Here is a 12,960-nt window from a genome sequence, read left to right as displayed (position 1 = left end):
AATATGGGCAACGTGTTCTAATGGGCAAAGTCTGTGTGTGATGAAAATATGTAGAGCTAAACAGAACCCAGAGAAGGAGCTCATGGAACACCTGGTTCCGAGTCTGAAAGATTAAAATAGTAACATGCAGAACTCTTTGAGTTCTTCAAAGCTCAGGCCTTCCATGTAGTGCACACACCATAAACTGTTCTGTGTTTGAAAGTTGCTGTGTGCATCACAGGGCAGCAATAGAGGCAGTGAGCAGTGGTTGTTAAGGGCTCCTGTTTGTGTGCTTTCACTTCTCCTCCATCTCACCTCATTTCTTCCCCAGTTCTAAAGCTCACCTTCTCCTTTATGCCCATTCCACATTCTATTGTGATGTTACCGTCTACTGTGAAACTACCTATATATCCCCAAAGGCTCAAATGTTTTTTTTTTTTTTAATATGAAGCATAATGTAATAATGGACATGCTGCTGTGTACTCTGAGCCAAGCTCTTGGGGTAAGTCATTTCTGCTGGCCTTTGAGGTTAAAAGTTCTCTCATGAAAACTCAGTCTCCAGAGTAATTATTTAATCCATGTAGTAATTTTGGTTCAGGTTATTCTCAAAGTACTGTGGTAAATTTTTAATAAAAATAAAACATGATTTTATGGCTAATAATAAAAAGATATTTCCCCCTTTCCTTGCTAAAATTTCTGTAAGCCTTTTGTGCTATTCAGAATGCCACACTAAACAAATGGATTCAAAGCATTGAAAATGTGCTTTTTGCTTACAGATCTAGGCATTTGACCAGAGCCTGTGAGGAGTCACTAGAGAAGCTCATAGTATGGGCTCACCATGCCCCTATAGCCTGCTTCTTCCCAGGCTTCTGCCAGGCTGCTCCCAGAAAATGTATTGTAATTGTGTGTGTGTGTCCACAAGTAAATTTTACATCATATTATGACAAGGACGACTGTGTCTGTCTCAGAAGCCTCTGAAGACATCAGCCCAGTACTTAGCACTGTGCAGGTATTGGTGCCTGAAACCCCAGGGTTGTGAATGGCAGGTCCATTTAAAATGAAGACTGGCATCCTGGTTCATACAATACATCTTTTATAGCTTGTTTTTGACCATCAGGCCAAAGAATTAATTCCATTTTGTTTTTAATTGGCAGCAGTCAGACATTCTGGCTGGTTTTAGTTGAGCGTAAACTTTAGCTACCCATTCCCTCCATATCCCTAGTGTACTGAGAGCTTATACAGTTACACAGTTGCTGGGAGATAAATGAATAGACTTAAATACCATTGATACAATTTATTTTTCTTTGTCAAAGTGAATGAAGTAAGTATTCTCCCCAGACATTTGGAAAATGCACACTAAAATATCAGAGGCACAGTTTGCACTGTGACCTAAAACCTGTTCTGGGACGACCTAGGGAATTTTCGGCACTTGCTGAAGATGAGCCTGAACCCAGCCAGCCAGCGCCAGTGCATGTTGGAGATCAAGTATACTCCGTCCTAGGTCTCGGTCTCTCCCCTTGCACGCGGGAAGGACAGGAAGGAGCACAGACCTGGGTCTCTGAAATTTTGCTTCTCTTCGTTTTCCTGTCATTGTGACTTGTTGGGTTGCTAGGCCTGTGGATTGATGTCTAGCACTGCCCATTGTGTATTCGTGATTTGCGTTTTGTAATTAAGAGGAACAATGGGAGTCCATGGGGTCTCGTTATATATAATGGTTGGTTTAATTTGTTTCACTTCTATCTTGTTAATTGTAAATTGATCATTAAGATTTGAATTCTAATCTGTCACTAGGGTTGTGAGTATTGAGCTAGAGTAATGATCCTGGTTTTAATCACTGATGATGAGAAACAAATTTTATAATTTTGGTACATATTGCAGTTCATATATTTTAACACTGTATTTTATGGTGTTATAAATATTGTTAAATGACTTTTAGTGTAGTTTTACTATGCGGACTATAATGTATAAATTATATTACTGTTTTGGCAGCAGTAGGTATCCAACTGTGTGAGTTTAATTGAAGTAAAAGAACACACACCCGGTTGAACTATTTTTTTTTCCCTTGCATGTTTAGAGAATGTTAGGTTGAGCTGCTAGAAAAATTATATTCTACAAAAGGAGGCTGACATCGGCCTTCTGTTAATTGTTACCAAAAGTCAAACCACAATCCAAAAGAATAAAAAATTAAGGTGTCATATTTTTCCTTTAAAAGCAATTATCATTGTAATCTGAATTATAGTAGTAAAATGCCTTCCATTCATGCAAATGTAATTACACACTATAGCTGCTACATAAAATGAAGGGAAAGTTCATGTTTCTGGATAGACAGAAATTACCTACATTTCTAGGAAAATGGATCACAGTCATTTTTCCTGTTCTGTGGAAGTAGGTGAGTGTGCTGTCTGTTTTCTCTTTTCACTTTTCAAACCAGTAGTTGTATCACGATATTGTCAGCTCCACCCAAATAAAGAATGATGGATGTACACTTATTGTGAAGCTGTATTGTATGACAGAAACTGGTAGGCAAGTTGCCATTATAAATAAAGGGGGGATAAAACCAAGATATACAACACAGAAAGGATTGTTACACTAGCAATATTTTTATAGTTTATAGTAGTCTGTACTTGAAAAGTAACATTTATATTCTTATGCTTACTGAAGACACCTCACTGTAGGGAATTATAAAGAAGAATTATGAAACATTTTTCTGTAACATTGCTCTCTCAAGTTAATCACTGCCAATCTCGACATGCTCCTTGTCAGTCATTTTTCATGTGTATGTAAATGTGCCATATAAAGTGGGTTATATCATGATAGGTCTACAGTCTGTATAGTTTTTCAGTGGCTTTCTACCTGTCCCACTGAGAAACACTTTTCCTACGTAATACTTCAGATAGAAAATCGTAACTGCATCATTTGTTTACAGGACTCACTAGATGTTTATGACATTTCCAACTTGTAACTATTGTAGTTGTAATACAACTATAACTGTATCTTTCAATGACTCTTTTACTAGAGAAACCTAGAAGGGGATTGTTGCTTCAAAAGCCAGACATGCATTTTAAGGCTACTAATGTGTACAGTTTTGCCAAGTGTTGAATTAAATTCTTTTTAGTACATATGTCCTTATATAAATATGTGACAGCAAAAAGTGAAATACTCAAAGAGTGAGTGAGCACCAGTTGCCCAGTAGGTGGAACTGCCTCTTTAGAGTCAGGCACTTTAAAAATACAGACCCACTGTGAAAATGACAAAGTGCAGGAAAAGATGGAGGGACTAGAGGAAAAACTTCTACCACCCAGAAATGATCAGAATTAATATTTGATGCATGCTCAAAATAACTTAATTGTACAATAGAATTGTATTATGGATGCTGATGTTAAGTGTTTCCCCTTTCTTATCAAAGTGTTATATTGTAGGTCAGAAAGTAAGACTAATAAATAGCCATGTTAGAATCTTGTCTGCTATCATGTAAGCAAGATAGCTGATGTCCTCATGACCAAATTCTGGAGAAAGTTTACAAGTATCGGGTCAAGACCAAGCTTCTCTCTATAGGCAGTGCTGCAGTGAATCTAAATATAAACATATGGCTTTTCAAACATAGTTTTGTATGTAAGCATTTTATATTTTGATATCATAAAGTCTACTTTTCCTTGCAAATGGCACCATTCTTCTTAGAAGCACCCTAAGAATAAGTTGTGGTTCTGTTTTATAGGTTTTATTCTTTTCCTAATTTGCTTTAAGAATATTTTTCCCTTTGGCATTTATTTCAGCATATGAATTAATATAGATTGGAATATTAACTATAGTAGGTTAGAAATTAATACTTAATTCAAAATATTATTAAGGTTTCTACATCACTTTTGAGTTCTGTGTGATTTTGAGTAGATAACATGAGTCCTTTATTTGGGGATATAGACTATTACAAATATGTGTGCATTCTTACCAGGGGAGGCAAGTGCAGAGTGAGCGCCTGAGCTGCTTGGTGGCCCTGCACATCTTTAATCACAGCACTCAGGAGGCAGAGGCAGTGAGTGAGTTCAAGGCCAGCCTGGTGTAAAGAATGAGTTCTATGACAGCCAGGACTACACAGACAAACCCTGTCTACACACACACACACACACACACACACAGCAGGGGGAGTGGGGTATACTCTGTCTCACCTGCAAACTGTAAGAAAAGTGAAGCATACAGCATAATTCAGAAAGTTGGACTCTAAGGAGGCATTGGGGTAACGGAGTTTCAGAGCCTGTTGACCTGTGCAAAGAGAAGGTCTTGACCTGAACGAGCTGCCTTTAGGATGCATGTGAGCAGGAGGAGAAGAGTGAGGAGTGAGATGAACAGTTTGTGGGGTGAAATTTCCCTTAGTAAGTCCAAATCCTTCCCTATAGAGCAAAGGACAGAGGGTGGCCTTGTGTAATGAAGCACTCCTTTTCGGGGAGGGAACAAATATGTCAGAAGAGACTCATGATGTGGGGCTATTCAAGCTGCCTTGTAAGTGATGAGCAAGTAGATGAGGAAATGCCGTCAGTGCTGGCAATTGAATTGTTAAAGACGTAACTCTTCTTATGTATCTTATCTTTTTTTAAGAGTTGATTTTTTTTTTTTTTTTGAGAGAGAGAGAGAGTTGGGATTGTCATCTAAGACACTGAATATGTAGTTTATGTCCTGAAAGACCTCAGCTGTCACCACAGGAAACATCTGTTGGTTCTGGTCTCAATGTAGGCCATCCTCCACTCTTGTTATAACACTGTGTGCAGTCTAGGAGCAAGATGGAAAGCAGGCAAGGTCACCTTTGAGAATATAGTCTTGTATGGTGACACCAGTTACCCCAGTGTAACGAGATTCCCCAGTGTGACCTCTCAGACCTCTCTAGTGCGGTGACTGGAGTCTCTGTGATGCAATATCTATTCTTCTACTAGGCATTTCGAATTTTCTGAAATAAAGTTTTTTTTCTTTTACTACTATGTCTTAAGTATAGAGTTTAAGATAATCCTAAGGTTTATACAGTAAAAATACATTCTAGTAAGGTGAATCTCAACTATCTACTATGTCTGTGATCCTATCTCTAGATCGGAAATAGTTCAACTCAGTCAAGAAAAAAGATACTTGTGTGATAAGCTAGAGAAGTTACAGAAGAGGAACGAGGAACTGGAGGATCAGTGCATCCAACATGGGAGGGTGCATGAGACGATGAAGGAAAGGTAAGGCGGGCGTTGACCCAGGACTGCTTGGTTACATGCTGAGGGTGACAACGTCATAGACAGGAGAGGCCCTGTGGAGTAACAGAAATTAGGATTGTTAAAGTAACTATGTATATGTTCAATACCTAATACTTCTCTGCAGTTAGCTTCTGAGATGTGGGATGTTCTCGCTGCATGCAGAGAAAGGCACACACTCTCTTCTACTACTTTGAAAAGACAATGGATTGAGCTTACTCAGGAACAGACCTCTCCTCCTAGCTATTAGGCTCTAATATATCATGTATAAGACAATATGTACAGAAGCTCTGAAGCTGTGCTGCACAGACCAATGGCTTCTTTTAAATGTTGTTTCTTTAAGCAAGTGGGTGAGCAGGTATGAGCTTTCTTGTCTACCCACATGCTGGTGTTGATAATGCTTTTATCACAAGATGGAGTATGCCACTGGCTCATAGTAGTCACCTATGAGGTGCCACCAGAGGTGTCTGTCCAGAGACAGACTTTCAGTTCACAGGGAGTAATGAATTTGCCCAAAGTCACTTATGCAGTACAAGGTAAGGTTCAAACTCAAAGCTTGAATGATTAACTCCAAATTCCTTTTCCCTTTTGTGTAATATTTTCTTAGCACTTTAATTCATTGTAATAAATATAGCCCTTTTATGAATATGCCATTTCTAAACTCTGGCCATAGAATTCCCCCAAAATAAAGTCTATGTATGTTGTAGCAACAGCGAGTAGATTTCTGTGGACTTGGACTTATGTACTGAGCAGCTGTCAGTTTTCTCGGGGAGATGTCATCACGGCTCTCAAGTTCCCATCTCTACTTCATCCCTCAGAGACCTGTGCCTTCTCTGTCTCCATTTATATAAGGAGGGAGTGGAAATGTGTGTGGATCACACTTTCTTAAGCTGAAGGTAAAGACATTGGGGAGACAGTAGTGCTGTGCATCAGGCCTTGATGACTCCCTCTGTTAGGTAGGAGGGAGGCTAGAGTATGCGCTGCCACCCCCTGCCAGCATTTTAAAGTACAGGTAGGTGATAATAAAATGCAAGGAAATACCATCTGTCTATTAATTTGTACAGTATCTCCTTGAACCCAGACACTACCCTATGTTAGGGGTGAGCAAACTTTTGTAGTTTTTGTAAGGTTCCAAGAAGTATTTTAGCCTGAAAGTATGCCTTTTACCCTGATATACTGTTTTTTAGTTCATAAAATTCACATTTGTCCAATATTTCATTTGCCTTGAGCTAAACCTGGAAAAGAGCTGCTATTGTCATCTTCATTTTCAGGTATAAAATTAAGGCCTTGGGAAAGAAACATGCCAAATAGAAGTCATTGATGTCATCAAAATATATTTATTGATTGCCACTATGTGTCATGTGCTACTAGGTCTCCATCACAAGCTGGGACAAAACAGCAAAATAGATATGGTTCTCCCTTGGTGGACCTTGCATGGTTTTAGGGAAGCTAAACTTGGGAGATAGTTCTAGACTGGAGATAGAAACTTCCCTTGACTTTGGGGGAATGTTTGAAAGCCTGGAGATAAATGGGTCATCAGGAGGAAACAAGAAGTAAGAAAGTAAGAAAGGTCTACTGACCCTCGGGAGCAACCACACTCTTAGAGAAAGGTTAAAACTGGACAGAAGAGATACCATTGCCACAACAGTGATAAAACTGCCTTGGGAAAGATGGAACCTTTAAGCAGATGCTAGTCACATGCCAGACAGAAAACGTCTGCTGCCCGTGGTAATGGTGGGGATAGGTGGAGACAGTGGTTGAAAGTTAAGAGTGATGGAGTAGCTGCTTACCACTGTTTTCATGAGATGAGATGCAAGGATATCGGAAGGCAGGACAGCCAGCTCCCAGACGGTACGCACAGGGGATGTATACAGTTCGGAGCAGAGTTGGGGTACATGTGAATTCATTGAATAATATTGTTATAAAGTCCAGCAAAGTTACAGTGAACAAGAAAGATTTTTCTCTTGAGTTAATATAGTTTTGAAAGTCCATGTTAAAATAATGTTTTTGGTTTTGTTTTTCTGTTTTAAACCAAGTAGCTAGTCCTGTGTTCCTACCTAGAAAATAAACAGGATGCATGCTGAGTGCTGCGTTCCCTCATGTGGGAACTCTGTCTCCAGTCCCAACCCTCCTGACTCTGCTGTCAGAAGGACAGTCTGTGACTCTTTCAGAGAATAAGTGAGCAGTTTGAGCAATGTGCATACTGCCATTGAAGCTTCTAGTTGAAAGAGGCAAGCTGAGCGGGTAGCAAGGTGCCTGCTGGGGGTCTCCAGGGACCCTGGTGGGAGCAGGTAGGAGCAGCAGAGGAAGCGCCACCTCAGGCCGGGCTGCGCGTTTGTTTCTACACCCTGCGTGCTACCAACCGCACGCAAGTGACTGCTACTTGGAAGAGGTCAGTCCCTAGGTTAGGAAAAAGAAAACATGTAAAACACTCCCTTCTAAAAACAAAGGGCTGCGATTTTCTTTATTTCTCGTATAGAGGAACAAAAATACTCTTGCAATGGCTATTGAGTTTCCACAGGTACGAGGCAGATGCTAGGCTAGCACACCCACTTCCAACAGTATGACTTGTTTCCTATCCATCTACTACCTGAGTGGCATCAGTGTAGGTTCAGGCACCATTAGGAATGTTTGACCAAACACGTACACGGCACTGACTGAGGAGGCGCCGGCCCTTCGGCTGACCAGAGTAAGTAAAAAAAAAAAAAAAAGAAGAAAGAAAGAAAGAAAGAAAGAAAGAAAGAAAGAAAGAAAGAAAGAAAAAAGAAAGAGGCAAGCTAATAATGAATTTAAACTTGGTAATTCTGTTAACCAGATTATATGTATGAAATCCTTACATTCTGTTTTGCTAATGGAAACTTTATGCAAAAACCACTGTTAAAATAGAAAATGTAATATTGGATTTCATATAAACCAACATTTTGATTTTATAGAAATAAGACTATTCACACAGTTCTCAGAAACTTGTGTCTATTTGACTATGTAGAGATGTGTGAGAACTTTCTAGTTACTAATATTTTCTACTTCACCTGATTGTGAACAGTTCTTTGAACAAATGCTCTGAGAGGGCAGAAAGAACAGTGATACAGTTATGTCAACCAACTTGCACTATGAACTCACTTTAGTAATTTCTAAGCAGCACTGATATCAATGTAGTCCAATAAACAATGCAATTTTTAAGAAAAAAAAGACTATTAACAATTTTCCAAGAAATACTTAGAATCTGAACCTGAAATTATAACTTGCACCCCATCATCTTCAGACAAAAGAAAAATACTATAAATGTGTTAGATTATACATTCATAAAATTAGAATTCTAGAAAAAATATGCAGCTATTTTAGTTTGTTTGATTCTATAATATGGGTTTACTTTCATCTTGACATTTTAGAGTATATGTTGATGCTAAAATGTATTTATGCTATTGGCCAAACATGACATTTTCTTATTTGATTAATATATTAAGTGTGATATGTATGTATATATATTGACATTATTTATGAAATAGTAAATTTTATTATAAATCTTCACATTTATATTTATTTTAAATAAGTTGTTTTTACTTGAAAGTTTCCTAGTTACATTTTCATACCATAATAAGGGAATGTTTTAGCAATCTCTACAAGAATTCTCAAAGCTATGTTTCTATGTAAAGGGTTTGAGAGAAGTCTGAGGATGCTGAGTTAGGAAAAGAGGCAAGGTTGTAAACTTTCAGAGAATCAACAGACATCTAACCACTAGCATTAAGCAAGTATTAGTTTTGGCTTGAGGAGTCCCTTCTCCAGCCCTGCAACTGCAGGAGGCCCTGATGGCTCTATGGCTGTGGTGAAAGTGAGGTGGGCCAAGGCCAGATCTGTGTCCTCTGTGTGTAGTGGGGATCTCATCTGTTCTGTATCATGTTCACCAAGGGATTCATGAGAGTGACTCCCTCATGACTCTTCTGTGCTCACTACCATGGGTAGAGAACACCCTGTGTCCTGGGACTTGGGTGCTAGCCATCTTTTTACACTCCATCAAATGCCTAGGTCATCACTTTAGAAGAAGAAGTGAGACTTTTTGGTTCACAGTTTAGGTTTCGGTCTAAATTCAATTGATACTGTTGATTTGGGCCTGATGCAGCCCTAGTAAAAGCTGACAGAGAAAAGATGTTCACCCCATGGTGGCTCTTCGGTAAGCTTTTCATCCTTGTGACAAGATGCCTGAGAACATAACTTAAGGGGAGAAGCTTATTTTGGATCTTATCTTCTGAGGCTTCAGTCTATCTCTGGCTATTTCCATTGCGTTGGGATGAGGCAAATCTAGATACCATGAGAGAATGTACCTGAGCAAAACTGTTCATTTTTGAGAGTCCAGAAGTAGAGAAGGCCAGAGCCTGAGACAAAAAGCAGCCTTCCAGGACATGGCCCTCAGTAACCTACTCGTAACCTATAGAGAAGTCAGCCCCATGTCGTCTGGAGAGCTATGCACTAATCCTGTGGTAAGGTGTGTTCTTTTCTCAGACCAGTCACCTCACAGTAGCACCACCAGCCAGTCAAGCTTTCAATACATGAGCATTTGAGAGCCTTTCATATCTAAATTATAACTAGGAAGAAGTCGAGATGGAAGCAAAAGGGAGGCTGAGGAGCCATGTCCTCCTGATGGGCACGCCTCCTGTGACCTGAAAGGTCTCCCAGTACCATGGAGTACCAATCTGGGGACTGAGGTTTTTAACATACATCCAAGCAAAATAGCTAGTTGAGGGTGTTGTGTGTTCACAGTACTGAGTACCCATGGTACTAGGAGGTCACTCTGGGCTCCCCCAGGGCTCCTACAAACCACAGGGCGAAACTGAAATGAGACTCTAGGGGGTTGTCCTCTGCTAGCTACCTGGGAAGGACATCCTATCTCAGACTTATATAAACCAAAGTCTTAATGTTTGATTTGGGGCACAAGGTTTAAAAATATGTCTCTTTCGCTGGAACACTTTCTTGAAGCAGGCCTTTTTAGTTTAGAGGAATCACCACAACTACAGAAGACAGAACCGAAACTCTAGGCTTTTCTCACCAGTTCCTCGGTACAGTCTAAAAGTCTATCAGGTGAACATTTTAAAGGGTCTGAAGTTTGTCTTTTATATGCCAGAACAGCTTATGAGAATGGTAACTTGCTCTTCTACTGGCAGTCCTCTTGCCCCGCAGACCTTCTGCACTTCAGCCCCAGCTCTGCCTTGCTGTCTTCCCTGAGAAGAACGTACAATTCATTACCAAGCTTGTGTTGAGATCATTTTGGTTTTCATATGTTTCTGTTTTTTTTTCTTCACTATAGATCTAGCTTTGTTGTAGTAGTTTATTTTATTTTATTTTGTTAGCCCATTGTAGTACAGAAATTCGCTCTTGCAACAGCAATACAGTGCCTTCCTTCTCAGTGACTACATTTCAGTGGCTGAGGAGATGGCTAAGTGGACAGAAAGCACTTGAAATTCAGGGGTGAGAAACTGAATTTGAATCCTTAGAACTCATGTAAAAGTGAGTCAGTGTGAACATCCCAGGAGTCCTGCTGTGGAGAGATGCGAGACAAAGACAGAAGCCTGGAAAGTCATGTGCTGGCTAGTCGAGTGGTGCCGGACACAGGCGCTCTGTCTCAAACAAGGCAGAAGGTGAGGTCTAACCTCAGGGTGGTCCTTTGACCTCCACATACTCTCCATGCTTCATGTTCTTCTTCACACACATGAATGTAACACACACACACTCACACATAGACAGAGAGGGGGAGAGAGGGGGAGAGGGAGAGAGAGAGATAGAGAGAGAGAGAGAGAGAGAGAGAGAGAGAGAGAGAGAGAGAGAGAGAGAGAGAGGGAGAGGATATGAATTGTAATTCAGAAGCAGATCGTCTATCTAATCTGCGAAAGCAGATGGATGTGTAATCTTTGCCTCCTATCCTGTCACCACCAGTTCTGCATAGAGCGGCCTCTTTTGGATATGCTGTTTGCGAGTCTGTTTTTATAACTGACAGCATATTATTAAATGTGAATTTACAAAATGTCTGGCTTATTTTAGATTTACATACCTTTATGTTATAACATGCAATTATGTTTTTAATGAAGAAATTGGTAAGTGATTAATAAGCTACACATTTTATTTTGACTAGGTTTTCATTTTGTTTGTTTTTGTAGATTTTCTTTATCATTTGTCTCACCAGCCATAGGGTTGTGTGATTTAGACGCTTGCCTCACCTATGGCATCCCAGGACAAGCTGGGAATGTTGTGTAATGCAGAGGAGGGAGCTGGGATAATTAGAACCACTTAGAAAACTACCATTTTCTTAAAATTGCGCCAGAATTATAAATGAATTATGGTTCTCAAGCAATCTCTCTAAGATGCATTATTCTGTGTAGTGCGGGAACACACCTAAGACATCACGGGGCCATGTTTGACCTGAAACACGGTTGTTGCCTCCCAGCAGACGGGATCTCTCCACCCTTCAGGAGCTAAGATTTTATTTTGGGTTAATGAATTATTTTAAACAGCACATGCAGTACATTCATGGAACAGGGCAGATGCTATAATAGCTGACCACCTGGGAGCACATGAAACATGAAAGGAACCTAACAAGAGAAACTTAGGAAAATACCAAAGGCATAATTATATCATTTATACTTTTAGCTACCATAAGCCCAACACTCAGCGGAAGAGAAAGGTTGCTTCTCTTAATCACCAGGTGTGTCCTGAGTGCTTAGTTTTTGTTAGTCAGCCTTCTGTCACATAGCAAAGCACCTACAACAGCTAATTTACTAAAAGAAAAGTTCCCTTTGGATCTCAGTTGTGGAGGGTCCATGACTAATGTGTCCTCTTGCTTATTGGGCAGGAGCTCCCTGCAGAACAAGTCCCACTTACACAGAGTTTGGAAAGCAAGGAGGAGGAAAAGGAGGGACTTGGAATCCCACAATCCTCTTTAAGAACATGCCCTGCCCCAGTGATTTCCCACTAGGTGCTTGGATACATTGCTGACCAAGCACACACCCGGCCCTAGTTTACTGTGTAAGCTGTTTGTGGTTTGAATGCTGTCCTCTTAAGACCTAATGTGAAGGCAGTACATTGGGGGTAGGGTCTGGGTTTTTCTCTTTTTACTGCCTCTCCCTAAGAGTTGTGGCAGGTTCTTTTCCCTGCAAGTTTCATCTTCCTCATTTTTTTTTTTTTCTGTAAAGCTCTATCTTGTAAGGATGTGAGAACTGGTAAACACAATCAATGAAGTCCGTAGAGCCATGATCAGCATGGAGTTTACTCAACACCCTGTAGTCAACACACTCATTAGACCTCCAACATGCACCCACCTCTCAGCAGTGTATTCTGGGGATTGGCAGGAACTGCACAGGCCCCCATTCTGGATCATTGTTTATTTACATTATGGGTTAAATTGGTTCTTGTGATTTAGTGTGTGAACCTAAATACCATGTTTACATAATGTTATTTCTACGGGGAAAGATGCCTTCTGAATTTTGAATGTAGCTTTTAATTTCAAGCATTTTGGACTTATAATTTGGAATATAACTGTGATGTTGTGTGAGTGTGTAAATGTGTGTGCACATCCATGAGCTCAGTGTGTAGTCTTTCAGCATGAGCCAGGGTCAGCATATGAACTGGCTCCAGTCAAATTTCAAGTGGAATATATTTACCTAGATGTTAAAAACAACAACATTTTGAGCATTGTTGGGAATTGGGACTCATTTGTTTTCCTTCCTTGACTGTTTTTAGAGAAGTTTTAGGTTTGTTAAAGAAAAAAAAAAAAGCA

General features: G+C 40.0%; 1 protein-coding gene across 3 annotated transcripts in view; it reads left to right on the top strand.

Annotated features, from left to right (window-relative positions):
- SDCCAG8 (SHH signaling and ciliogenesis regulator SDCCAG8) overlaps positions 1-12,960 on the top strand; it is a 184,850-nt gene that overhangs the window by 119,949 nt on the left and 51,941 nt on the right. For 2 of the 3 annotated variants that reach the window (XM_080909336.1, XM_080909335.1), the window contains exon 16: positions 5,052-5,183. The exons of the other annotated variant lie outside the window; for it this stretch is intronic. In XM_080909336.1, coding sequence (XP_080765462.1) covers positions 5,052-5,183 — 132 coding nt within the window. The remainder of the gene's footprint in view (positions 1-5,051; positions 5,184-12,960) is intronic. 3 annotated transcript variants of the gene reach the window in all.

The sequence above is a fragment of the Micromys minutus genome (genome assembly GCF_963924665.1).
Source record: "Micromys minutus genome assembly, chromosome: 1".
Classification (NCBI taxonomy): Eukaryota; Metazoa; Chordata; class Mammalia; order Rodentia; family Muridae; genus Micromys; species Micromys minutus.
This window is presented reverse-complemented; position numbering and strand designations above follow the sequence as displayed.